Raw genomic sequence first — 26,970 nt, 5'->3', positions numbered from 1 at the left:
TGTTTCAGCCTTGTCCCACGGGCAGCCTCGCCGGCCTACGGGGAATTGGATTTCGGCCCTTCCCGGGGACCACCTCCCAGGCCGGGGCACGGCCCTGGGCAGCGGAGGGGGCTGCCCTGGGTCTTTGCTCCCTTCGGGACCCCGGTGGCGAGAGCTAGCTCGGATCTACCCACCCACGGAAGCGTTTTGCCTTCACCCTCCAGATTTCCCTTCCCTCCGTGGTCCCGGCAAAGGCCATCCCCGCGGACGTACCCTCGGAAGAAAACTCCTCCTTACGAGGGGCAGCGGCAAAGTGCCTCCCTTTCCCCTCGACCCGGACAGCGGGGCTCCGGGGCTCGCCGCAGGGGTGCCTGGGGTGCTTAGGGGGATCTGGGGTGTCCTGTCCCCTGTCCCTGCCCTTACACAGAGCCTCCTCCCGTACCGAGCCGCCCCTTCTTGGGCTGCCAAACGCGCTGCGGCTGTAAATTAATGAAAACGTAGCAACTCAGAAGGAGAGAAAAAACCAAACCCAAAACCAAACCAAACCAAAAAACCGGTGCTGAGACGTGCGGATGGGACATAAAAGCGATGGAAAAAGGTTCAAAGCTTTCGGTGATGACTTTTCAACCTTTATTTATGTGCCTATTAATGCAATATCCATCATGGAGATACGCATCTTTATCCTTTCAACTGATATGCTGGGAATCAATTGGATATGCAGATTACATTTCGTAAATTTCCAAATGTTAATCTCCCCGGCCCTTTACTGGTAATTTCTTTTTTCGCCAAATAGTATTATGTTTCTGCCACAAAAAAAAAAAAGCCCCCCCCCCCCCCCCAAAGCCTTAAAACAATTAATCTTAAGGCTACTTGTCTGGAAATATTTGCAAAGGCTCGGGCCCAGGAGCCCGGCGGGGAGCGACGCTCCCTCCCGCTCCACCGCCAGCCCGGGGCCTTCCCGGGGCACCGGCCCCCGGCCCGAGCTCCGCCGGGGCGGAGGCGTCTGCGGGCTCGGCGCGGCTCCGGGCGCGGCCCCCTGCCCCCCCGCAGTGCGGTGCTTGGTGAAGCCGGGGGAGGGGTCCGAGCAGGTATTTTTCCCTCTAAACCTGGAGGTGGGGTCTGGCTCCCTCCCGGCGCTGGAGCTCGGCCCCGCGGCCGGCTCTGCCCGGCGGCTGGGGAAGCGGCCCGGCCGGGAGCCCGGCGAGCCCCGCACGTCCCACCGCCGTGTCCCGCCGCCGGGGCGGTACTTCCCGGCCGGCTTCCCCGGGGGCGGCGGCGGGGCTCCCTCACACCGCCCGGCTCGAGAGATAATGTCCCCGGACACCTCTGGGAGCATAGACGAGGAGGGAGTGATGGCGAAAACACGGCCCGGAGAGGCTTTCTCTGGGAGGGCTTTATTCGCGGAGCTTGTTTCTAAGAAGGACACTGGGCTGTACGGGGCTGTCTGTCGCTGTAACCGGCCGCTCCGGTAGTGTGGCCGCCCGCGGGATGCCGCAGGGTGCCATCACCTACCGTCTCCCTCCCTGCCCCGCTCCTCCGCCTCCCCCCTCCCCCCCATCGCGTCCCCTGCTCAAAGCAGGGGGTTTATTAACCGTGCGTATTACTCTAACGCCCAAATTACTAGAAGAGTACTGAAGTTTCTCTTCTGTGGCATCTTACAACTCCCCGTCGTACTCGGGTCACTCCGTCCGAAAAAGTCGATACCGGTTTGATTTAAGACGCCTCCGGGCCGTGGCAGCCCTCGCATCCCCCCACCTCTCGCTTGCGGCGGGGACGGACCCTCTTAACGCGGAGCGCACGCTCGGGATGGGCCAGCGATTGCTGGGAACCCCACGGCCCCAGCACCGCAGCCCCCAGCTCCCCACCCCGCCGGGCGGGTGTGCTCCGCCGGGCACACGCTCCCCCGCAGCATCCTCAGCCCCGCGCCGCCGGGCAGCGGCTCTCGGGTCTCTGCCCTGCCCAGGCGGCCGGGGCCGGTCGGTGCGAGATCCGCCCCCGCACAAACCCGTCCGCTCTGTAGGAGGGGGAGAAGGAGGGAAACCTGTGCAAAGAGAGGTATATCAAGCAGGGGGTCAAACGGAACCGGCCAGCCCTGAGGCAGCCCACGTCCAGAGACCCCAAAACCCAGAGGTTTCTTGGGATGTGTTTATGGCGAGGGCAGCGCGGAGGACGAACCAGAAATACAGGCGCCCATACACACTAGTTATGCCAGTCTCTTTTTCCTTTCCTTTCCTTTCCTTTCCTTTCCTTTCCTTTCCTTTCCTTTCCTTTCCTTTCCTTTCCTTTCCTTTCCTTTCCTTTCCTTTCCTTTCCTTTCCTTTCCTTTCCTTTCCTTTCCTTTCCTTTCCTTTCCCTCTCTCAAGTACACGTTTCTGTTTACGAAGCTGTACTCTTCCCCTTCACCTCCCCTGGAAACAGTTAGGCGGAGAATTCCCTCTGAAATCCTTACGAGAAATTAATGTATGCGCGCAAACCCGGAAACAGTATAATTGATTTATTTCTAATAGAGCAGAAACCAGTAATGTTTATCGTTCAGAAATGATTGCCTGTGTTCTTAATAGCTCTAATTTTCACTGCCCATTTGATGTGCTGAAGGTTTAATATAGAGCACTTACTAATCCAATTAAAAGTACACCTGGCCTGGAAGAGCTCTGTAATTAGCAGGAGCATTTTTAGCTATTTCCACTGGAAAACCGTGAAATCACCTCTGCTGGCCTAAAGGACTGTAATATGGGGGTGGGGGCGAAGAGGGGAGGGAGGAGCGGGGCCAGGCATTCGTGCCTAATCTTTTTGCCTTGAATTTTTAACAGTTCCCGTGCAGGAGGATGCGGCTGTTTCATCTCGCTGCACTCGGTGTCTGGTAGCGCAGGACGGCGAGGGCGAGACTAGGTGGGTTTCACACCGCTTTCCTCGCCCGTCCACCCGAGCCCGGCCCAGGAGCCTGTCCGGGGGGGAGCGGGGCTCGGCTTCGGGGCTCCGGGCTTCCCCGCGAGCTCCACGGGGCCGGGCGCGGAGCGGGGAAGCGGGAGGCGCTTGCGGGAGCCGCCGGCCGCCTCGGGTCAGGTCGGGGCGGGCGGGGGGGGGGGGGGAGGGCGGCGCGCCCAGGCCGCCCCTGCCCCGGTGCGACCGGCCCCCGGCCTCCGCGGTGGCGGCTGCGGATACCCCGGAACGGCCGCTGGCACCGGCCGGCCGAGGCTGCCCTGCGCCGGGCCCACGGCGATACACGGGCGCGCACACGCCACGCACATGGACGCGCGTCGTTGAAGGCGGGGGAAAAGTGGCTGGCAGTAACTGCCCAGCCCGTCTCTCACGGCGGGAGCGAGGGGCTGCGCTCCTTCTCCTCCGCGGGTGAGGGGTCGAGGCAGTGCCCCCCTCCACTCGTGCCCCCTCCTCGCGTGGACGGGGGTTGCGGCCCGCAGCGGCGGCTGGGAAGAGTGTCCGCTCTCAGGCTGGGGGCCGCAGCGGTGCCGGCGGTGAGGGGGGCGGGCAGGGGGATGCTGTTCGCGCCGGACGCGCTGCCGCGCGTCCCTGCTTCCCTCCGCGTGTTTCCCAAGCGCGAATTAAATCTTAAATAACTTCCTCCTTTTTTTTTTTTTAATAACACTTGTACCGCCGACCTTCCTCCAGCCAGATACGCGTGGCAAAGAGGGCGGTGTGAGCGGTGCCTCTGGAGCCCTGCGGGAGTGGCTGTGCGTGCCGGCACAACTCTCCCCCCCCCGCTGCCCGAGCCCCGCCGCAGGCGCTCCCCCGGCCGGCAGCCGCGGCCCGGCTCTGCCCGCGGCTTCACGGGGCTGGGGCCCACGGGGCTCGCTCGCGGTTTTCTCAAAGCCTCGGTGTGTAAAACACGCGCTGACTTTGACCGTCGTGCGAACTTCTCTCGCCAACCTGTTTCCTGGGTGCGTGGAAAGCTTTCCTGAGCGGAGCCGGCGGCCGCCGCGCACTAGACATTTGCAGTTTATTTTTATGCGTTTAAAAAGTGATGGAAACCGCTTGGTTTGCTGGCCGGGGCGTGGGGGCTGCAGAGAGCAGGACCGCGGGCCGGAGCCTCCCAGGCGTGCGGGGCAGGCGCCGCCGTGGGTGCCGCGGAGGGAGCGGGCACGCCGGCTCCGTCTGCGGGATCCTCTGCCCCCAGCACCCCAGTGCCGAGCCCGCCGGCGAGCTCCGCATTTTCCCGAGCGCCGCTGCCTTTCCCTCGGCGGGCGGATTCTCGTACCATTCCGGCTCCGGACTTCTGCCGAAATAACGCGGACCCCCGCCCTCCCCAGGGCCGGTCCCGGCCCCGAAACGATCGCCCGCCCCGTTAGGGGGAAGAGGACTGGGAGCTCAGAAAACATTGTTTCCCTCATTTCAAAGGGGGAAACCTGAACGATTCTCATCCTTTTGATTGATTAAGGTCTTGAATAACTTGAAGCTCGGGAGTGACAGTTACTGAATAGAGTACTGCAAATAAAGAGCGCTGTGGAAAGCTGGGCTGGCACTTCAGAGTGTAAAGGAGGCGAGTTTGCTGGCACTTACCAAGTTATAAATAAAAGGCCATGCACAATAGTACCTTCTTTAAGGACAGACAGTCTTTACAACACTCCTGGCGTCATATCCTGCTGTGGTCACTTCAGCTCCTAGGCAGACTCTACCTCTTTTATTTTTCCAGCAGTTTAGTCTGAATACTACAATAAATTCCTGGGAACAAACGCTTGTTAGCAAGACTTTAACACGCACCGCCTCGCACCCGCACATACACACTCACGCACGCGTGTGTAACGCAGGGACACTCTCGTCCCATCGGTTTTTAAAAGCAGAAATCCCCGCGGAGATCTCACTGGCAGCTCTCGCTTTCGAAACCGTTAGCACCGTTTGGTCCAGAGGTGTTTCTTCTGGACGGCGAGAGACTTCGGTGCGAAATAAATAAATAGAAGGAAGGAAAAAGCAAAAAAAAAAGAAGGGGGTTGCTCCCCCCTGCCCCCGGCCACTGGTGTTCGGGGAGCGGAGCCGGGAGACCAAGCGCCTTACGGGCAGCGAGGCAGCGGCTGCCCCTTCGTGCCTGGCAGCCTGGAGGGGTCGGGCGGCGGGCTGCGGCCCCGCGGAGCCCCGGAGTGACACGGGGCCCTTAGGGATGCGAGGTCCGGGCCGCCTCCGGCTGGTGCTCCCCTCCCCGGGGCCGGGGCGGCCGTCGGGGCACCGAGCAGTTCCCCGCCGCCGGCCGCTCTCTGCCCGCGGCGAGAGGGCCCAGCACGGCTCGGACCGCGGCGACAACGCGGGACGGGGCGGTGCGGTGCCGTGCCATACCATACCGGTCCGGGCCGTGCCGTACCGGGCCGTGCCGGTCGCGCTGCCGTCGCGCCGGCCGGGGCGATGCGGGAGAGCCGCCTCGCTCGCCCAATCAGCGGGGGCGGCGCGGCCGGGCCGGGCGGCGGCGGCCAATCGCGGCGGCGCCGCCGCGGAGCCGCGCCGGGGACGGAGCCGATAAATGCTCCCGGCTCCGCGGCTGCCGCTCCCCGCGGCACCGGGGACAGCGCCGCCGCCGCCGCCGCCCCCCCGCCGCCCCCCGCCCTCCCTCCTTCCCTCCCCCGCACCCAGCCTCGCCGCCCGGCGGGGCTCCAGCCCCGGCCCCGGCCCCTGCCCTCCCGGTGCGGGGCAGCGCGGGTCACTGACAAAGGGGCAGCGGCGGAGCTGCCTCCTCCCCGCCCCCCGGCGGCATCCCCCACCCCCTCCCGGGACCGCTCCTGATTCGGCGGGACCGGCTGACAGCGCGGATCTCTCCTAGATCAGCCCTCACCTGGATATAACCCTGTCGGGCCTCCGCCGCCGCGATGACAACTCTGGCTGGAGCTGTCCCCAGGATGATGCGACCCGGGGCCGGGCAGAACTACCCCCGCAGCGGGTTCCCGCTGGAAGGTAAGGCCGCGCCCGGGCTGCTCCCCCTCGGAAAAGTGAGGATTGCTCCATGCCGGGAGGCCGGAACGAAGCAGCCCCCTCCCCGACCCGCCGAGAGCCGGCGCACGGAGGGCTCCCCGGCGCGCCCGCACGGCTCACGCCCCCGGGCTGTCAGAGCCGCCGTCCTGCGGCGGGGCTGGAGCACAGCCTTGTCCCGGGACGGGCATGGCTGGGGCCGCTGCGCAGAAGGCTTGGCTGCCGGCCGGCGGCTCTGGCCTCGCACCCCGCGAGCGGTCCGTACCCTCCGGCCGGCGGGAGCGGGGGGAACCGACCGGGAGGTCGGCGGTGTAAGCGGGCCCTGAGTCCGCTCTTTCGCAAAGTGAAGGGCAGTGATTTGGGGAGCCCAAAGTTAGAAAAAAGTGGGGGGAGAAGCGCTAGAAAAAAAAATTAAAGCCAAATGAAAGCGAGCCGGACGAAATCGAAAGAAACTGTCGAAACGAGGGCTTGTTCCGGGCGGGCCGGGCCGCTGCAAGTAGCGGTTCTTCCTCCATACAGCGGCGGTGCGGGAGCCCCGCCGGCCCCCTCGCCGCTCGGGGAGACCGCGGGCTTCCGCACCGGTTGCCCCCTCCTCCGCTGGAGCCGGGCAAGCCCTGAAACCCGGCTCTCCGGTGCGAGTGCAACAGGTGAAGCCGCCGCGCCGCCTTCCCCTGCCCGCCGGGGCAGCAGAGCGGGGCTCCGCGGGGACCGGCGGGCCCCGGGCGCGCTGCGGGGCGGCTGGGCGGGCGGGGGCGGGTGGCGGCGAGTTGCCTTACAGAAAAGCAACGACAAAAAAACAATAACAACAACAAAAAAAAGACCCAGCAGGATCCGAAGGAGACGTTAACGCCATTTCCCCCTCCTGCCTCCCCTCCCCTCCTTTTCTAGTCTCTACTCCTCTAGGCCAGGGCAGAGTCAATCAGCTCGGAGGAGTGTTTATCAATGGCAGGCCTTTACCCAACCATATCCGACACAAGATAGTGGAGATGGCCCACCATGGCATAAGGCCCTGTGTCATCTCTCGCCAGCTGCGAGTGTCCCACGGCTGCGTCTCCAAAATTCTCTGCAGGTACCAGGAGACGGGCTCCATCAGGCCGGGGGCCATCGGCGGCAGCAAGCCCAAGGTGAGCCCCTCGGCGCCGATCCGGAGCCGGGCAAACCCCGGCCGCGGCGGTGGGGAGTAAGGCCCGACCGGGACTCAGGCCAGGGTGGCTGGCAGCGGGGTTTGCAGGCGGGGGGCCAGCACCCCGGGAGGGCCGGGGGGACCGTGCGGTGGCCGGGGGTGGGTGCAGACACGCACCGGTCACGGCACCACCTGCCGCATCCCTGCCTGTTGCTCGGAAACTTTCCGAGGCTTTAAAAAATCTTGTTGGAGTTCGCCGCAGTTTTTTTTTTTTCTTCCAGTGAAGAAAACGCTATTTTAAAAAATAACTTCTCAAACGAAACTAGGGAGAAAGGGGTCGTTTTCTGAACGCTTGGCCCTCCAAAGCCCCGAGTGCCCCACGCTCAGCCCCGCGGGAGCCGCGGGCGGGCTCGGCGCGGCCGGGACGGACCGGGGAAGCGATCGGTCAGATGTCAGGGCTTGCGCAGCGCGGCGGGATCGGGCCCTCGCTTCTTTCGTTGCGAAGCGCAAAAAAATTACCTGTATTCCTTTTGTCTGCCCGCCTACTGCTCCTTCTCCTGCTCTGTTTATTTTTCTGTCCGCTCCAAAGCTGCGTGGATTTATAGCTACACCGCTAAAAAGTTTGCTCTCACAATAATGCAGACAAATATGGATTCTGGTCTCAAGATTAGCCGCCGCCTCCTACTATAGCTTTTCATTCCCACAAAAAAGAAGTAAAGGCTTGAGTTTCTGTTGAAAGTTGCTGTTAGATTTTTTTTTTTTTACCCTTTGTTGCTTCTAAAGTAGCAATGCCTGAACTTTCCCTTTCGGTGTTAGGACTAGAGATATTTTTTTATAAGCGTGTTACCCGAACGAAAGGCTTTTCCCAGGCGGGAGACCTTTGTTTTGTTTGAATTCGGCTTTATTTTAAAACCACGAGGCCATCGAAGAAACCTCTTGGTACTCGGACCTCTCAGCTTTTTTATTACGCTACTTTTTATTTGTCGCTGCAAACTTTGTTCAGCCGAAACTTTACTGACTTGGAGCTTCGCTGACAGAGTCCTGCTCTAATGGCGACCCAGAATTTCGCCGGGATTTTGTTCTCGGCCGCACGGCAGCCGGTGCTGCCTAGTTCGGGGATTTTCTTGCCGAGGGCTCGATCCCACCTTCCCCTGTGACCCCGGAGGATTTCCTGGGAAGTTTCGTTTAGCCCGGGGGGTGCTTGTCTTATGCGGTCCCGTCGTTACCTATTACGTCGCCTCTGATTTTAACCTGCCCGTCTTCGGGGCGTTTTATAACGGAGTTTCTAAGCGGGGCCGGTGCCGGCTCTCGCTGGCGGCGGTGAGGGTCGGCGCGGCGGCGGCGGCGGCGGCGGCGGGTCGGCTCCGGCCGCACCGGGGGTCCCGGCGGCGGCAGCCCGGGCTCCCGCGGCCGCGCCCGGCCCTGCAGACTGTGCCCGCTCGCCTTGTCTTTACTGAAGCAGGTGACGACGCCGGACGTTGAGAAGAAAATCGAGGAATACAAGCGGGAAAACGCGGGCATGTTCAGCTGGGAGATCCGGGACAAGCTGCTGAAGGACGGGGTGTGTGACCGCAACACGGTGCCGTCAGGTACGGGGCGCCGCCCGGGCAGCGGGGGGGCTCGGACACGTCCCGGAGGGCCAGGGCCGGGGGCGGAACGGGGAGGGCAGCGCGATGCCCGGGGCGAGCCCCGTAGCCGGCGGGAGCGGAGCCCCGGGCCGGGCTGGTGCCCGTGAAGCAGTCGGCGTTAGCACGCTGGTACTGGCAGAGGCGTCCCGGGAGGATTCCTGTGCTCGGCGGGGGTGTTTTCAATTAAATCGCAACTGCATCCCCCTCCCCTCCTCCTCCCCCCGCTTCCCCACCGTCCCCGCCGGGCCGCTGCCGCAGGAGGGCTCGGGGCTTGCCGGAGACCCGAAGCTGGGAAGCGGGAGACGGGGAGCAGCTCCCTGTGCCGGTGGGTTATTTGCGGGGGGGGGGCACACGGAGCCGGCGCGGTACTTGTGCGGGTGTCCGTGGGCTTTTCTCATCAACCGCTGCCCGGAATCGGGCAAAAAAATACTTGCGGGGCCGCTGTGCCGGCGCTGAAGCGTGGTGCGGGACGGTGCCCCGTGGAAACCCCCGCGGGGGGGGGAAGCGGGCGGCTGCCCCCTCGAAAGGCCCGACTGGCAGCAGCCGGGGAGGGGGGACGCGAAGCAGCGGCACTGATGCGGGGCTCCGCTCCCCGGCCCGGCCCGGCCACCTCGGGGGGCTGCTGGGGACAAGCCCCGTCACAGCTCTGCGCTCCCCCCGAAGTAAGCTCCATCAGCCGCATCCTGCGGAGCAAGTTTGGGAAAGGCGAGGAAGAGGAGGCCGAGCTGGAAAGGAAGGAGGTGGAGGAAGGCGACAAGAAGGCCAAGCACAGCATTGACGGCATCCTCAGTGAAAGAGGTAAAGTCCCATTTCCCCCCACGCTCGGTGGAGCCCTGGGACCGGCCAGTGCCAGCCCCGGGTGCTGGTGGGTATCACTCCCCTTCTCCCGGAGGCTGTCCTGGGGCCAGTGCAGAGGGAGGTGTAGGGTGAGGAGCTAGCCCCAACGGGGCGGCTGCCACGTCCCACCCCGTCCGGTTCCCCCACTGGGACGACCCTGCAGTGTGTGGGAATGGCGTGGACGTGGGGGTGAAGATGGGGGTCGCCACTGGTTTGGCTTTCAATAGCAGGGATGGGGGCCAGGGAGCAGGGAGGGCTGGAGCTGGCCGCGCAGCCCCCGGCATGGCTGCGCAGGGGCTGCTTTCCCAGCCCAAGCCGACCAAAATGCCGCAGCTGCACAGAAGGGGCGGTTGTAGCCACAGGCTGCGGAGCCTTGAGTCTCTGCAGCCGTGGGCAGGGCAGGGAGCCGCACACTTCATTTCTTCTCCTCTTAAAGCTGCTGGGAAAAGCTTGTGTTGGTGGTTGGCCAGGGGCTGCGGGGAGGTTGCAACCTGAACAAGGCGGAGGCGAAGGGCTGCTCGGGGGGGGGGGGGGGGCAGCCGCTGCCCCCGCTGCGGTTGTGCCCTGCCCCACGGCTGGGCTGGAGCGGAGGGGCAGGCGAGGGCCCGGCTGGGCGGCCTGTGCGTGGAAGTGGCTGCCCAGCACATGCACAGGCACCCGAGAAGGCGAGACAAAAGTACCAAATGAGCTGGTCAAACATTTGTACAACTTTTCCAGCTTTTACAAAGAAGGCCTTCTATACACAATCTACACTTGGAGATGAACTTGGAAAACAAAGAGGGGGGAGTCCATTGAAACTCACACTTTGGCTTTGCTCAGACAAAGCTTCAGCTAGCAGCAGCTTGATGTGAACAAAAGAAGGCAACCTTTTTATAATTCAAGGAGAAAGGAAGAGAAAACAGCCCCACAAAAGGCTGAGAAAAGACATTATGGGCTTGCAATGAGGGATGAATTATTCAATGAGCCCCTAATAGCTGATGGTCCACGCAGTTTTATGGACTCTCCACCGTGGATAAAGTAGCTGTTTTTACCTAGAAAATATTTCTAGTGTTTCTAGACATCTAGAGATGCTGAGTGCCATTCAAGAAGGACAACTCAAACCTGTTCTTTAACAGTAGGATATATCCTTGTTGTGTAGGAACAAACCCAGAAACACTCCCAAAACTTAGTTTTTAACTGTTTTTAAAGCTTTCTGGGAAGCCTCATCTTCTGCGTGTCTGTGTTTGCATGGATGTGTGCAATACAAACACGCAGAAGATGCTAGTGAATTAAGAGATTTTAAGGCCAGAAGGCACAGTTTGATTGCCCATTCTAGCTGCCCCTATGTGATGGGTCCAGAGTTTCCTCCAGTATCTCCTTCAACAGAGGATTGTTCTGAGAGGGAAATGCACCAAGGGAAAAATAGCTAAACTCAGTGCCCTAGTTGTTAAAATAACTAGCTTTTCTGCCTTCCTGAATTTCTCAGCAGAGATTAGAAACAGGAGATAGAAAGCCTTGATAATAGACCTGCTTTATGGAACCAAGAGTAATTAATAGAGACAGCAAGAGAAAAAATATTATTATCAATATAACCCACCCCTCTACTTCTCTTTGAAACAGTCTTCCTTTCTTTGACTCTCTGCTCTTTAAAGCGGGGCTCCTGATCTACCATAGATCAGTGTCTGGGTGCACAGCTGCCACCCTCCAACCCCGGGCAAGCCCCAAGACTTTTGCAGGAAAAGCACTGGGGCTGGCGGTGCCTTCCTGCGAACGGGGGCTCGCTCATGCCCCACAGCACGGTCGTATGAGGAGGCTGCTTTCTGCCCTCCGACGTACCCTCTCCTTCACTTTCTGCAGACATGAGTGTCCTACTTTGCTTCTTTCGAGTTCAATCAGTGGCAAAATTCCCCTTGACTAAATGGGGTAGCGCAGCCCTATCCTGTCCTTGCGCACGCAGGTTTTTGCTGGATGAACGTGGCTGGGCAGTTCTGTGCAAACGGCAGTTTGATAATCCCATCTGTTCTGTGACAGCGCCTGGGAAGGTTTGGCAGTTGGAGGGAGAGCGTGCTCTTCCCAGCAGCAACGCCTGCTCCCCCTCCCTGACTAGCAAGCTGTTGCTTAATCTTATTACTGGAGTGGCCGGGATGCTGCAGTGTGAGAGAGCTGCTGCTCAAGAAAGGATTTGTTACCACACACATGCCTTACGTATAGTGTGATACTATAGGGAAACACACCAGTGAGCCCATTACAAGACAAAAATAACCCTGAAATAAGTCCACCACTACTTTCTGTATCTAGCCAACAAAAAAGGTTCTGCGTCAACTCCCATTGCCAGCAGAGGAGCTTCAATTTCACTCCATCTATAAAAATCATCAGGTCAGATCCTTCTCTCGTACTGAAATAAACTGGCAGCGCTCCTGAGGATTTTGATGCTGCAGGATCGTATTTGCCAGTGCCCACCAGCCTGGGTGCAATGCCCGGTGCGGCAGAGGGTGCCCGCTGACAGGGCGTTTCGGATGCCCTCTCCGGCACTTAGGTTGCTTGCAGCACGTCTGAAGGTTATCCCTGCAGTGCGCAGCAAAGCCCTCGCATTGTAGCTCACCGCTGAGTGTTCTCCATGGGAGTGCTCCACGTTATGGAGTGAAAAAAGTGCAGAGTCTTTTGCAGTATGAGTAATTTATATAGCTCTGGTCTCAGGGGCTCGAGGTATCCCAGCAGCAGGAGCGTGGGTGCAGGGAGATGCAAGGGAAGGCTGTGGGATAGGTCAGAATGCAAATCCTGGGGCTGAGTGCGGAGCAGGGAATCACTCTCCTACTTGGCAGCACACACCTAGTGCTGGACATTTGCTTACGTTGCCTGAAATCCCCCTCCTCACTGTGAGCGTTTGGGTGGCTCCGTGAGAGGCATTTTTTCCGAGGGTAAGGATAACAATTGTAATTTTAATGGTAGCTAATTCAAGATTTGGGATTTGGGGAGTACTTACAGCAGAGTGGGATTAGAGAGAAGAGAAACTTGATATTTTTGAAAAATGTGCGATAGAAACAGTGTATCATGTGGCTTGGGATTTCTCCCATCACATATATAGGCGTAGGTAAACTTTCATATGCCCTGCTGTGATTCTGTTTCAGTCTCTGTTCACGAACACTTAAATATGATTCTCTTGCCGGCGTTTACAGACGCCACATGTGCAGCCCACTTTGCTGTATTTCGGCATGTCTGTCAGTGTCACCCTCTACCCTGATTTTGGATATATATTTAAAGAAAACCTTGATTGTCACAGTGTGTATCAGGAAGCTTATAGTTCTATAATAGCATATCTGTATTTCTGCATGCGTGATAAATTTTTCTTAAAGGCATAAGCCATAAATAAAGAACACGAGAGAGAAACTTTTGTGCCTTTATATGGCACATCAGGGCATATTTTTAGCATAACCGCTACAGAAGAGGGAGTCGCTTGTACCTTTAGCGGGAGTTATGTGTGGCATGGTTTGCTGACTAATCTGATAACTCCCCCCTTCATAAGATAGCTGTTGTTTTCTGGCAAAAACCGGTGGCTTTCAGCGCTCAAACCATGGGGCGTAGAGCTGGTCCTTGGGCCCACTGCGAGCGGGCGGCGCTGGCTGGGGCTGGAGCTGGAGCTGGGGCCGGGCCCCCCCCCCGCCCAGCCTCAAAGGGGGCCTCTGTTCCCGGCCGGCGGAATTGGCCCCCAGGCCCTGTCCCGGCGGATCCTCCCCCAGTCATGCGCACCCGTCCAAAAAGAGCCCTACTCATCCCAAGCCTCTACCCTTGGCTGTACTGAGAGCAATTCAGGCTACAGCAGACTAAATTGCCTCCTTTATTTCCTTCTTACTTTCATCTCGGACCAAACCCTTCCCCCCTCTCCCTCCCCTTCCTCTTTTCTTTTTTTCTGTGTGCCTGAGGCTCACATTAATACAATTTCGGCACCACCCCTATTTTTGTGTGTGTATGTGGGGAGTTTGAAGGGGGAAAAAAAAGGGACCTTAGCACAAAAGCCCTGCTCAGCAGCTAGAAAGTTCAAGCTGCTGCTGCTTCTCTAGCTGTGTGATGCTTTTCCTGTTTGTGAGTTTTGGGAAACATTTTTGCTTTGTACTGTAATGGAATTAGAGGACAGATGCTGACTGTAAATGGGACACGCGACTACCAGCCCCTAGCTTAAATATTTAGATGCAATGTTACAATTACTGACTTGATGCACAGGCTTTGAAGTGGTGGCACGTGATCTACGGGGTAGCTCAGGCTAGATGGGCTTGCAGATGTTTTGATTACGGTTGGTCAGTATCATGCAGCCAGTTATTTTTAGGCTGTTAAACTAATAAAGGCAGTTTACTAAGGGACAGGATTAACATGCAGGCACCAGATATCAGTTTGAGTCATCCCATTCATTTCTGCATCGTAGACTGCTGGGTTAGCAGCTGGAGCATGGGACAAGGCAGACGCCGAGTTAGATTTTTTTGTGATTTTCTGATGCAGGGCGTGTTGTGATTTTGCTTCAGCATCCCTTCCCAGGACACAGCGGTAAGAGGACTCGCTCGCCGTGTGAAATAACTGTTGTGTCTTACGGCTGAGAAGCACAACGTGTTCCCTTGCTCAATGTTCCCAGTAAAGATTCACTTATTGAATGAAATGTGATGACTGTGGCTGCAGGCAGTCATCTTCTTGAGTCTGGAATTTCATACAATACTTTACATATTTGGTCACTAGCAGGTCTAAGAAATCGGCTCGCGTAACTCGAACAGAATTTTGTTTCTGAGGCTCTCAGAGCTGACAAGAAAATAGTGCTTAATTAAGAAAAACTCCCCAGTGACTCCAGGATTTGGCTCAAGGCAGACAGTGCTAACAGTATCTTCTGTCTTTTTCCCCTTCCTTTCCTCATATCTCGATATTGTGTGAGAGTCCAGCCCTGGACAGAAAAGCCAGGTGCCGCACAAGTGCAAATCGATGTAGGCGATGCCACGCAAGCCCAATCCAGCTTTGTTTCTTCTGCCTGACCCGTTGTCACTGTGGGGCTCTGGGCCAGATTCCCACTTCCAAACCATTATTCTGAGCTAATAATAATAACTGATGACCTCAACGATCAATAATGACCTCACCATCAAGCGAGAGCGCGATGTCCCAGCATGCTGAGCATTTTCAGCAAGGTGCTAAATATTTGTGTTTTGAGTGACTTCAGAGCGGCATTTGCTGCTCCGGAGATGCGAGGAGCAGCCCTTGCCCTCCTGTCTTGAAGGCAAGCTGGGGGACTTTGAGGAGAGTGCTAATTGTCAGACTAACTGCAGGCTAATCGACTTACGTAAGCACTAGTAATACTTCCAGCTGTGGGAAGAAAGGCTGTTACTCAGTCTAGCAGTGGCTCCCTGAAGTAGTACATAGATACATCACATCCCTTTCTTGAAATCGTGTTTTCATTAATGGGTTTGCATGTTTTGCCATCTTAGGGACACTTTCTTCAACTTAAAAAAAGTCAGCACCCGTTCAAACAGAACCGCTGTGGGCATCCATTTCAGTTTTTCTAATTGCATATATCTAGAACAAAGGCATATTTTAGCAAATATCAGGATCACTTCACACACGCAGCAGTCGATTAACTTGAATTTGTACCCAAGTTTGCATTTTATTTGTTTGTTCTGAAAATCTTAATAATCAGTTAGACTTACACAGTGTCATTCTGGAAAGGCTGAGGCAAGAAACACGGTCAGTTGACTTTGGTGTGGCTAGGACTTGCTCTGAAAATGTGATTTTTATCTTTGGCTTTCTGGATTCTCCTATGATTGCAAAATCCTTGATGTCAGTAGGAATTTACCATGGTAGAGATCAGGCTCTTCTTGAAACCAACCCTGTAATGTGCTGAGCAACTGCAGCTCCGGGGGAAATCCTCAGGTTTAGGATGTAAAATTGGTTTACTGGATTGGGTATCAGACCTCCAGTTTTGCAAACCTATTATATGCAGGTAATGGTGAAGAGTCCCACTCAAAGGGCCTATTCATATGTGTAAAGTTACTCAGTGGGTCAGGGAAGGCAGGGATGGGGCCCAAATTTGTTCTATTCTGTTAATAGAAAGTACCCACTAAACAAGAGTGTGACTCTAATCCCAAGTGAAACTCTCTGGCAAAACTCTCATGGAGGGCAAGGATCCTTGTATCTGTGTTTACATAGAGGTAGTGATGGAATCAGCAGGCAGACAGACAGAGATTTTAATTAGATAAAAAACTAATTGGCCATTAATGCTGAAAGTAAAAGTCAATGCTGTTGAAATCCTTAAAAGAGATTATTTTCCGGGTCTGATTTCGAATAGTAATTCTCTGTTGTATCAGTTAAAGATGAAGCTTTTATGTAACACTTGGGGAAGGTTTAGTTTAGTATTAGGTTTACTTATTGATAAGGGTTGGAACAGGGTTTAGAAGAGGGAAGCCAATAAAGTTGATAGTGATAAATTATCACAAGTCCCCAGAGCTGTGTAATAAAACTGCATTGGGAAATGAAGCAGAACTACAAAGTGCTCTCTGGTTAATTTAAGAAGAAATTGAGTGAAACGCAAAGCAATAAATCAGAGCAAGCCAGCCAATGTGAATTTCTTCATGTAAATGTCACTTTAAATCCTATGTAACAAACACATGTGGCTAGAGAAAGAACAAAATATATAAATAAAAATGCAGGATGCTTCCAAGTGTTCCCCAAACGCTGAGCTCTCTGGCTAATAAAAATGATGTACAGTAACATAATTCACCGCAAGACCTTGTTTAGTGTAGTGTGAGCACAGCATTTTACTTTACTTGCCCTGGAGTACTCCTGCCCCATGCTGTTAAACTAATGCAGTTTAAATCACTCTGCCTAGAAAAAAAAGTGAAGCATAATGAAATTAAAACTCACTGAGGACACATTAGAGTTAAAGTGTGTCATGCGCCGAGACTATTTAGTTAGTGGAGTTTGATGTAATTGTTGACAGGTCATTTATTCATCCTAGTAAATAAAGATTCACGAACTATTAAGAATGTGCATATATAACTAGTAAGACAGTAAAAGGCAATTAAGCAGTCAGTTTAATGTCTTATCTTGCTGGTTGCCCTACAGTTGTTTTACAACTAGGAATTAAAATTTGAAAAGGAAGTTTTCAGTGTCCCTGGCCAAATATTGATTAAGTAGTTGTTTGCTGATGCCATTGTGGCACATAAAAAGGCCAGTAGTTCTGCCCCTTGTTGTTCATCTTCCATTGTTGCTGATTCTTAACCTTGGAGATCAAAGGAGGATCATTTCAGTTTATCTGTCTTGGAAAATCCTTCTTTGCTCCTAAACCCATATGGATTAATGGCCAAATTGTCTTTAATGAGATGTGAAATTTGAATGGAATCCTTATTTTGCATGGTCTGTTGGATTTATGCACTGTATGCACTTACCGTTTTGTGGGGGATTTTTCTTTAGCATTATTGGATTTGGTTTTGTTTAAATCACTTCATTTTTAATATATAGGGCACTGAAATTTTACCATTACGACAGGTAAAATATGTAGTATTTAATTGAATTTTAATAAAACCAATTTTGTTGCACGTAATCTTTTTGAAGAGTGTAGCCTAAAGGAAAAAAAAAAAAGTTGTCTTTGTATACCAAATCACACAGGAGATAAATGGTCCAGGGCTGCCATTAAAAGAAAGGGAGTTTGAGAAGCCAGCCAGTTCTCCAGATTGGGCTCTCAGTATAAAGGGACACAAACGAGCTTGCAGCATTTCTTTGTGCATTTTCTTCAGTTTTGATTTTATGGACCTCACTTGCATCAGCGAGGATAGTTGTACTGCTCCCCTTCAAAAAAGGGGGGAAAGTCGGATTGGCCAGGCTGTGCAGAAAAGCAAGCAAGAGAATAATCAGTTCCTTGTTGCATTACAGAAAGCTATACTTATTTCAGAGATAGTAAAATATATTCCACCACATCCTCAGTAGAAGAGGCTGTGCAATCTGGATGTGTTATGTTGGCTTGTAATTATGATATGAAGTTTCAGCTGAATTGTAGGGTATGTGAGCATTACATCCAGGTCCCGTTACTTCCACTGGCATATCTGGACACAGAAATTTAGCTTCACAAACAGTAGTAAGAACCCTAGTAAAGCCAGAGAGCCTCTCCTGATGTCTCATTGATTTTTATGTGGGTGAGCCTCCTCTGCTGTAGTGACAAACAGCAGAGTAAAGGGCTAAACCAGAATTTTTTTAATCAGCATTTTCTCATTCCCTTTCTTAAATACACTCTGCTTTCATTTTGTCTGGTTATCTCAGAATAAAATACCAGTCCATGCATGCTTTACAAGTACTCAGCTACTTTAGCAGACTTTTTGCCCCAGAGTAACAGCTAAAATTCTTTGAAAGCATTTTAGGTACAAATTTCCTTAAAGTCCATGAACACAACTTGTTCGTTTCCATGAGAGCTGCGGTGAGGACAGTGATATACATTCTACCTTTTCATTTTTTTTTAATGGATATTTGCCTGGATGTAGACTTTCTGCCAAACATGACCAATGTTTATATCATGCACAAGTCCATATAAGGACCTGTCTTAAGGATTTTCGTATTTATGACATGCCTCATGTTGGATGTCTGATCCAAAAATGACTATGTAGTAATTCCTTTATCAGATATAATGTCACATAGATCACTGTGGTTTGAATTGTATGAGGAATAAACTGTCTGCAGCTGACATTTCTGCAAGCAGACAGCTTATTCAGCCCCCGTCAAATCTTATTTGCCATATTCAAATGAGTAGGACTGTTCATGCCAATATAATCAGGATCTGTTCCATATACCAGCCCAGAAAAGCAATAATAACTACAGTTCTTCTGGCAAAATGACTCTCTCCTTTGTTAAATATGTAACCAATGTAAAATCCACATACCCTCCACGAGGCAGTAGCACCAACATACTCACTGTAACCAAATTGGACTTAAAACTGCTTTCCATCTCTATGTCTTTAAATGGCTCAGAGAAAGGTGGAGATGAATATAGACAGGTTTTATAGAAACCAGGATAAGGGAGTTGGAGGGAATGCTTCCACAGAAAATCCCTTTTTACTGAAGATGGTGTGGCAGGACTTCCTTTTCATTTTGACCTAAGGGCTGTTTGTTTGATCTGGTGTGAAGTGCTGAAGGGTTGGAGTGTGAGCTGGGGGGGATCAGTGTCCCAGCGAGGACTCTGACACCTACCCAGCCCCTCCCATCAAGCTGAGTGGTGAGAAAAAACCTGCACAGAACTAGCTGGAAGTCAGGTTTCCACTGGTTTCGCGAACAGCAAAATAAGTTGTTTTCAGAAAGGAGGTGTTTTGACACACAAAAGGGAAGTGGCAAGTGTTTAGCTAAAGAAATGTGAAAATGGAAAGTGAAATACACTGTTTTCCCATTTTCACAATGAAATCCTGCAAAGTATGGATTTCAGGGAAAAAAAAAAATCTCAGGAATTTCAGTTACCAAGGTATAAATCAAGATTAACTCCACGGCAGCTGGTGGACTGACGCTGGTTTGTGAGCAAATGCTGAATTAGATCATCGGTATTTATACGTAGTTTCAAATAACTACCATCCTGCAAATTTAACTTACCTACTTCTAATAGTTTCACCAAAGCCAGAAAAGTTGTCTGACTAAGGACTGTTTACATGAGGAGTGATGTTTTAAGTGAGTAGTCATCAAACCTTTATGGTGTGGTATTTTGTTGGGAGGGAGGTCTACAAATTTTTCTGTACATTTTTCTTTAAATTTTTAATACATATGGTGCAGAGAAAGGCATTGTGTCCTCTAGCCTCTCTTGCTGCCTATGGTAGCTATTATGTGTATGGTATATGGCTTAACCATGTTCTTTGCTGCTGTCTATGGAACTGGAAAATAATGGAAGAAAACATTTAGGAATCTAGTTAGAAGACCGTACAATAGTTGTTGCAGTTAGGAAAAAGCCCTGTGGGTTCATCCCTGGTTTAGCACAGTTGATTGGACCTGCTCCCTTTTAAATCAACAGGATCAAGCGAAAACGCTCAAATTTTTGGCAGCTATACAGAAAGCCACACAAATGCCTGTTGCTTTAGCACCCACAATTTGTTTTCCAACAAATACAGTGTTACGTGTTGAAAAGCCCTTGAAACTAACTGCTTGTCCACCTCTTCTGAACAGCGTTGAGACTGGCATAAACTGCATGTTGTGTGTGCTGGGGCAGGTCATTCGGGCCAGCCTGTGCTGAGCTGGTGCCCAGCAGGGACTCAAGCAGCAAAAAGTATTGCAGGCTCTCGGGGTGCTCACTTATCCTAGTGAAAATGCAAAATGGCTGCATACAGCAGACATTTTGTTTATCTTTTCATTATTTCCTTCGCTGTCTATGTTTAAAAAGGTTCCTGAGACCAAATTGTACCATCATTTACATCTGAACGATCCCCTGCTCTCAGCAGGGCTGTGCAGGTTACTTAGTGTTGAATTTGGCCCTGATATGAAAGTTTAATTACATTTCAGATTTAAGGGAACTCGTTCACTTTCTCAGACTTAGCAAGACTTCATAGCACTAAACATATATTTTCGTTGGTAAATAAGTGTTCTGACATGGCAAGTAAGCGTAGTTAAAATAAAATGTTACAAGCAGAGCAAATTAAAAAGAGCTGTTTTAGAGAACTGCACTTAAAAATTTTCTAACACATGATTTAGCAAAAAAAGGCAAACAAAACCCCAGGCTTTCTGCTGCAAGAAGCTCTGTAACCAATCTGCTCCGTCAGTCCTGGCAGGACGGGAGGCAGTGCTGCTTGCCGAGTCTCATTTTTGCTCCTCCCTGGCTGAAGGATTTCACAAGGGGAGGCACGCTCTGTCCTCCTAAACTGCATTCCTCCCCTCAACCTTTGATCCTAATCAACACAGCAAATGAAATTTTGGGAAAGAAATCAGGAGCTCTAATTCAAATGGTTGTCAAACCCTACACTATGACAGGCATAAAGAGGATTTTTCTCCAAACTCTTAAGAGGTCACTTGGCCAAGGAAGAACTTAAAACAAGCCAGGATTCAAAGTTACCGTACTTCTGCATTGGCAGTCAAAAAGATGGAGTGATGATTGATGACATAAATATTTCTTTTAATCTGACATCAGGAACAGACTTGTCAGCCCTGGAAGAGTAAATCAGACAAAAATTTAGAGTGAGTATTAAAAGAGTCCTAAATACATCTAGTATCTGAATCCTGATAATGGTAGTTATAAATAAAAAAATAAAACACCCCAGAAAAGTCCTATAAGGGGAAAAAAAAAGATCCTCCAGGTGATCAGAGAGTGGAGTAGGGACTCATCTGTTTCCAATCTTGCAGAGAAGTCACTTTATTAAAGAAATGGGCCACGCGGTGCTTTTTTTTTGGTCACTGGCTAGCATGGGGAGGGCATGCAGAATGATGGGTTTCCCAAGACAGCAAAGGGTGAACTCCTTGGACCCACTTTGTTTTCTTGCTATGTTACTCTTTCTGTTTTAGCTTCAGGGGTTTTGAGGAGTGGTGTGCCCTTGGGTTACCTTGGACCAGTTTTGCAGGGCTGGATCCTTTGGTTAAAAGACCTGTTGTGCTTCTCGGAGTGTGAGTTCAAAGCAGCAAGGAGACCCCTCAAGATTCAGGGCTGGGTACAGTACCTTTAAGTTCAGGGGTGGCTCCCAGCCCAGGTGGGAGTTGGTGCTACCCTGTTTCCAACCTGGGGAGCTCCTTGCTCTGCCTTTCTCTTCCGGGAGGCTTGTAAGTGCTTTTTTTTTTTTTTTTTTAATGTGAAGTTTAAAGCTTCCCCAGGACTGTTGTGTTCTCTAGGTGGAGGTGTTGTGGTCACAGTCGTGCTTTGGAGGTGGTGTCTTGCACTTGGTGATGCTCAGCTCTGTGAGTAGATGCCTTAGGTCCTGGTCATTTGGGCTCAATGGCTTCCCCCCACTTGCACAGCTGGTGCTGGTTTGCTGCTGAAGTTCCCACAGCTGTGGGAAAGGGGCTGCCGAAGGCGTCTTTCCATAGGCTTTAACAGTCTTCTGATGGGGCTGTGGTGAGTGTGGTTCTGCATCTTTGGAGAGGGACAAGGGAGCTTTTTTAATACCCCTTTTGAGTAGGAAAGAGTGATCTTGGTGACTAATGTGTTTATAAGTAAGTGATACCCCTAAATACAAACAAACAAGAGAAAAGTGGTCATAGCAAAATTAGTGCTAGAAGAATTGGGTTTGGTTTGGAAGAGAACTGGTTTGAGTTGGTATAACTTGCTCTGTGTTTCTTGGGTGACTTTCTGTGTTGCCTGTGCCTGGTGCCAGCTGAGATGGGACTGCTCACTTCCCCTCCCCAGTTACTGGTCTCTGCCTCTGCTTGGCCATGATCCCCCAGAGCAGGAAGAAGCTGTTGTTTCTTGCTTTCTACGCTTTCCTTAATTTTTATTTTTTTTCCTCCTGTTGCTGCGCATCCTGGCAGCGTGTGCAGTGGAGAAGGGGCTGGAGTGTAGGAGATCTGTCTGTCAGCTGCTCCTGTTTGGCTAAATCTTTTCTTTGTATCTTTGTGTGGGTTTTTTTATTAGAAATGGGATCAACGATATTTTCCTTCCTCAATGGTATTTCCAAATGTCTGGGATCCAGAAATCGAAAGTGCTATATAGGTTCAGCTGCCATAGCTCATCTGTTGAAACAGCAAATCCAGATGAAATGATGTTTTAGAATGAATGCTTTGTGGCTAGAAGGGATTGTAACTTGTCCTTAGAAGAGCAGTTTGGGCTGCCAGCCTTTGGGGTTGCAGAGCTGGGGAACACTAGGTTGTTTGTAGAGGGGCTAGCGAGTGCCCTCTGGTCCAGTGGCCTGTGGTGTGGAGCACTTCTTAACTGAACAGAGTAATGCTGCAATCCCTGGCTCAGAGCACTAGGTGAGTGCATTTTGATGAAGTAGGTCAAGACTCAGCATTTTTATTTCTAATACTTTTGTTACTATCGTTTACATCAAAAGCAGATCAATAACTAGTATGGTCTGGAATTAAGTTCATGAATTCAGGGGTGTTGCCTCAATTTACATAGAGGCTCGGAGCCACAATGTGTTTACTGGAGTACAGCAATTAATGATACATACTTTTTGCTGGGTTTCCCATGAATAGCATGCATTTTTCTCAAATATGTGGTGTGGAAAATCTATTCAATAATATATCCAAATAATCTTTGGTTTTAAGCAAATATTCGATGCTTGAAATTTATGTGGTTGTGACTGGGCACGCAGGTCTTGCACTGTTTTCTAGAACTGGGTGTTGCTGTTGCATTCGCTAAGAACGTATTGTAACTTCTGGATAGCTGCTTAAAACATTTTATTTTAAAATTTTTTTTTTATTCATGTCCTTGTTAAAATAGAAATATGAACTGAGCAGAAAAAAGGAGACAAATATGCTTTAAACACTCTTTTTTTTTGTATGTTGCAACAGAATGCATTTCTCAGTGGTGGGATTTTGTGTTATACAGACTGATTAGAGATGAACTGTTTTGGTTTGGTTTTAAACTTTTTAAAATGAAGTCTGTACTTTCTTTTATAAACATTTTTCCTGACAGAGAGAAATAGTCTAGTGACTTGGACATAAAGCTATGAGCCAATAAACTGAGGAGCCAGTTCCAGTTGATAGACTGGCTTGAACTTGTCAACAGGTCTTAAAAAAGAAAAGTAAAGTTTTTAGATGTGCAACTGCAGTATAACTTACAGTAAGGCAAGATTTGATTTCTAGAGCTGCTGATACAAATAGTTTTTACTGATTTCTAGAGTTTCAAAGAAAATGGTGGTGTTACAGTCAGTAAACAGTAAAATTGTGGGGTTTATTTTGTGTTTTTTTCTTTTCTTTTTTTTTTTTTTAACACCACTAATTCCTCTAATTAATAGTGTCAAGCACGTGAGATTTCTCATAAACCTCAAAAAAGCCTATTGAATTTAATGGCAAGACTTGCATTGTCTTTAATGAAATTTGGTCAGACCCTAAACTAAGAGGTTTTTTTTTTTCTCTCTTACCTCCCCCTCCCCCCACTTTCCTTGAGGGGGGGAAAAGTTTCAGGTTTTTTGAGGAAACTGGGGAATTCTAGCATTCCTGGGCATGAGAGGAGAATACTGATTAGAATCAGGCAGAGAGCAAGCAGGTGCTGAGCATGTTCATTGCTTAACCCCCTGCCCTGCTCCTGCATCCCTGCCCTGACCCAGTGCACAGACCCTGCAAATAGCAGCAAGTAGCCAGATGTTGGAGATGTTTTCAGGGAGAGCGATTATTCACTAGGTCTTGTCTAAAACCAGGGAGTTCCTACAATGGTTGTATTTCATGTTTAAAGCTGGGCTGGATAAGCCACTGGAGACTATGCTGGGGAAAAATACTGTATTTCTGAGGACGAGAACTGGCTGTTCTGTTGCTAACTGCTGTGCATCTGTGGTATCTGTCTGCAAAAAGTAATACAAAAAACTAACAAGCAGAGTAGATTGCCTAAGGGGGAAAAGCTGTCTGTCGGTTTTTTTTTTTTTTTAATGAACAAAAAAGATTTTATGGCTTAGAAACAGTACACCCTAAAGAGAGGTGTGTTTAAAAGTTAGACTCGAAAGCTTTTGTCTGGAGAATAATACGCTTGGTGTAAAGAGTGGCACAATGGAAGTCTTTTCTTCTAGTTATGTATGGGTGAGCATCAGTCAGCCAAGGAAGAACTTCAAAGGCCAAAGTAAAAACTTGCTAGGCTCTTTCTTTCCTGACAGGTTTTTCTTGAGGTAAGATGGGGAGAGCTCTTCATGCTGGGAACTGGTGCTCTCCTCCTGTGGCAGAGGCAGCAATAGATCATGTGCGAACCCAAGTACCCAGCCTGAGCTATCTCTGTCTCCAGTTGACGTGCCTTTTTGGAAGCTACTAAACTATCCCATCTTATGAGTCTTTCATTGCTTATCCATAAAGAGGTCTTGGAAATTCCACTTCTGCCTTGCTGGGAAGGCACCACGCCAGATGGAAGGGGAAGCTGTTTTCTGACTGTGTTCCTAGGGAAGATGATCTATTTCTCTGCCTCCAAAAAATACTCATTATTCATACACTATAAATTGCCTTTAAGGTGAGAAAATAGCCCCAATGTGTTTTAATATGAGTAGTCCAAGGATATAACTGCTGTGCATTAAAACAGCCACTGAACTTCATGTCTGTCAGTATGTATGCAAAGTGTCAGGGTTTGCAATGGGGATGCTTGTGTGATAGGAAACAGAAACTCTAAATGGCATCCAGAAAGAGCTCTTCAACAGGACCTTACATTGTAATTTCATTTTGTGAATTTTAAAAGCTTTTTTTACCTATGAATTTATTTATGGGATGTTAAATGCGGCAGTCTAGAGTCATTTACCTAGGTTAAAAATGGATTTAAGTAGCAGTTCTAGTGTTACCTGCAAGGCTGTGTTCCGGAGGCATGCAAAAAAAATGTACCCCTACTTTAGCGGACTGTGTGTGTCACATCAATCTTTGTTAAAAGCAGACGCACAACAGAGAAACCAGAGGATGTCTAATGGAGAAAGCAGCTCTTCTGATTTCCGAAGACCGCAAAGCAGAGCAGTCTGTGCCACAAGCCTAAACTATGCTGATGCTCCTGCTGATGCATGCAAGCCGATTCAGTTTGTGGGGACTGGGGTAGGGAAAGACAGTCACCTTTTGGAACAAAAGAAATATTGCAACATCTTAGCTCTAATACTCAAGAAATGCTTGTAGAGGCAAGAGAGCAACCCCTCTGCCAGCCCACGTCCAGGAGCGGTATATGAGCATCAGTGAGCGCGACTTGTGTCACCACAGAGCCAGTCATCAAGCAAAGCTGTGGGAGAAGAGCACTGGGTCACCTTTCTCATGAAGCATGTAGCCATTTATCTGAGCATCAGAAAAGGCTCGGGTAGGCTGTTCTCAAAGCGTGTTTGGTGCTAGCCTGTATTTGGACTTTAGTGCTGCAAGAGGAGACCAGCGGTTGTTTATGTGCTTGCTCTGGGTTCCTATCCTCATCATCTAGCTGTGCCAGACTTACAATTTGAGTCCCTTTCCATGACAGCCCTCATTCAGTTAGCTATGCATTCGGCGGGGAAGAAGAACCAGTAATTATGAATCAGCTGGCAATAAAGTGTTTCAGTAACTGTTTCATACTGTGTTGAGTTGATGGCTTCAAGAATGGAAAACAAAACTTTGGGATGATGTGGAAGATCTCTGTTTGCATGCTCTGTCTTTTGGCTGGAGCCTGTTGTACATGCTCAGGCATTCTTGACTTCAGTCAGGCTGTTTGAAGGAAACGGGGTTTCTGTGAGGGTTAGGTTGAAAATAAATGATTTGCCCACAACAGTAGCAGTTGCGGTGATACTTGCTGGGAGTGCATTACATGATTTATCTAGACAGTCTATGGATGGCTCTGAAACCATCAGTGGAAGGTAACTGAGAAAAGCCGGCTTAGTGTTGATTGGCTTAAATTTGCTACACAAGAGTTCGCACACCTATTGAAGAAAACTTCCAAGAAAAATTTCTGTAAGTGGAAAAAAGATGGGCAACCACTGCGTTGATGATTTCAGGTGAGTTCAGCTTCATTGCTGAGAGAGTTTCAGTTACGAAAGCAAAGGGGTGTTTGTATTTATCAGGGAGTACAGAACAAAGATACGTGCAGTTGTGGAAAAGTCATCTGAAAGGATGCTATTTTATAATAAATTTCAAATGTGCAATGCCGCAACCTATTCATGTTTTTTCTTTTGTCATAATGCAATGCCATCTAACTCTCTGAAAATCAAGTCTGTGAACAATCAGTTACAATAAATTTATCTTCCATTTTGGGGAAAAGGGTGAAAGAATAAATAGGAATTAGAGCTAAAAATGGGACAGCAGGCTTGGATTTGGTAGAGCGTTGTCAGTGGGATTTTAGTTTTTCAACAGTAAAGGAAAGAGGAGCATTTTGGATTTTAGTTCTGTTGTGGGTTGACAGCCTTAGACCGTTAGTGGGAATTGGACAATTGTCCTTGTTTTGCATCAACTGTACAGAGCTTAAACATATTTGGGAAATGAGAGAATTTGGTTCCCACTTGCATGGAACATTTTTATACTCTTGCAATTTGAATATAACTTTTTTGACCATGATCATGTCTCTGTATTCCCATCTCCAAAGTACTTATTTATTTTTATAAAATAATAAGTAAAATGTCCTTTGACTTCCCTAGTGGAAAAGTACTAGATAAATTCAGAGTATTATTTTTACCCTATTCCTCCTCCTAATTTAAAACACTGTCAATTTGCCAGAGAGTGAGATAGGGGAAAGCTGAGGACCAGGAGAAATTCTTATTTTGCTGCCACTTTTCATCAGACATTCATCGCTTGCGGCATAAGTGCCACAGGCACTTGCAGAATGAGTCTTTACAGGTATCAAAATTGAATAAAACCCTGAAAATTTGTCTGACAAGTTTGTGTTACAAAAATAGTCAGGGTGTATTTGGGCATTTATCTGTCTCTGTCCTTGATTGCAGCATGGAAGAGAGCTGTGTAAAGAACTCAGCATCAGGTTCAG

The 26,970-nt window shown here is 50.5% G+C and overlaps 2 protein-coding genes across 2 annotated transcripts in view; one reads left to right on the top strand and one right to left on the bottom strand.

Annotated features, from left to right (window-relative positions):
- Positions 1 to 1,893: 1,893 nt before the first annotated feature.
- On the bottom strand, positions 1,894 to 5,265 carry LOC128149655 (translation initiation factor IF-2-like). Its single transcript, XM_052805134.1, has 3 exons — positions 4,947 to 5,265; positions 2,882 to 3,404; positions 1,894 to 2,020 (listed from the first exon to the last, which is right to left on the bottom strand). Exons 1-3 carry the CDS (start codon positions 5,263 to 5,265, stop codon positions 1,894 to 1,896), a joined length of 969 nt encoding a protein of 322 aa, XP_052661094.1.
- A 403-nt stretch (positions 5,266 to 5,668) lies between these two features.
- Positions 5,669 to 26,970, top strand: part of PAX3 (paired box 3) — an 82,037-nt gene continuing 60,735 nt past the window's right edge. Inside the window, exons 1-4 of the mRNA XM_052803746.1 lie at positions 5,669 to 5,871; positions 6,775 to 7,010; positions 8,469 to 8,598; positions 9,301 to 9,435. Of these exons, the coding sequence (XP_052659706.1) occupies positions 5,787 to 5,871; positions 6,775 to 7,010; positions 8,469 to 8,598; positions 9,301 to 9,435 (586 nt within the window). The 5' untranslated portion in view covers positions 5,669 to 5,786. The remainder of the gene's footprint in view (positions 5,872 to 6,774; positions 7,011 to 8,468; positions 8,599 to 9,300; positions 9,436 to 26,970) is intronic.

This window comes from Harpia harpyja, chromosome 12 (genome assembly GCF_026419915.1).
Source record: "Harpia harpyja isolate bHarHar1 chromosome 12, bHarHar1 primary haplotype, whole genome shotgun sequence".
NCBI lineage: Eukaryota > Metazoa > Chordata > Aves > Accipitriformes > Accipitridae > Harpia > Harpia harpyja.
This window is presented reverse-complemented; position numbering and strand designations above follow the sequence as displayed.

What these genes read in the sequence shown, in the direction of transcription:
- LOC128149655 (XM_052805134.1), bottom strand. Translation starts at nt 5,265, where the DNA reads ATGGTATGGCACGGCACCGCACCGCCCCGTCCCGCGTTGTCGCCGCGG. An exon ending in GCTCCGCTCCCCGAACACCA is followed by an intron (nt 3,405 to 4,946) that starts GTGGCCGGGGGC and finishes CACTCTTCCCAG; the next exon opens with CCGCCGCTGCGGGCCGCAAC. An exon ending in GTGGACGGGCGAGGAAAGCG is followed by an intron (nt 2,021 to 2,881) that starts GTGTGAAACCCA and finishes CTCTTTGCACAG; the next exon opens with GTTTCCCTCCTTCTCCCCCT.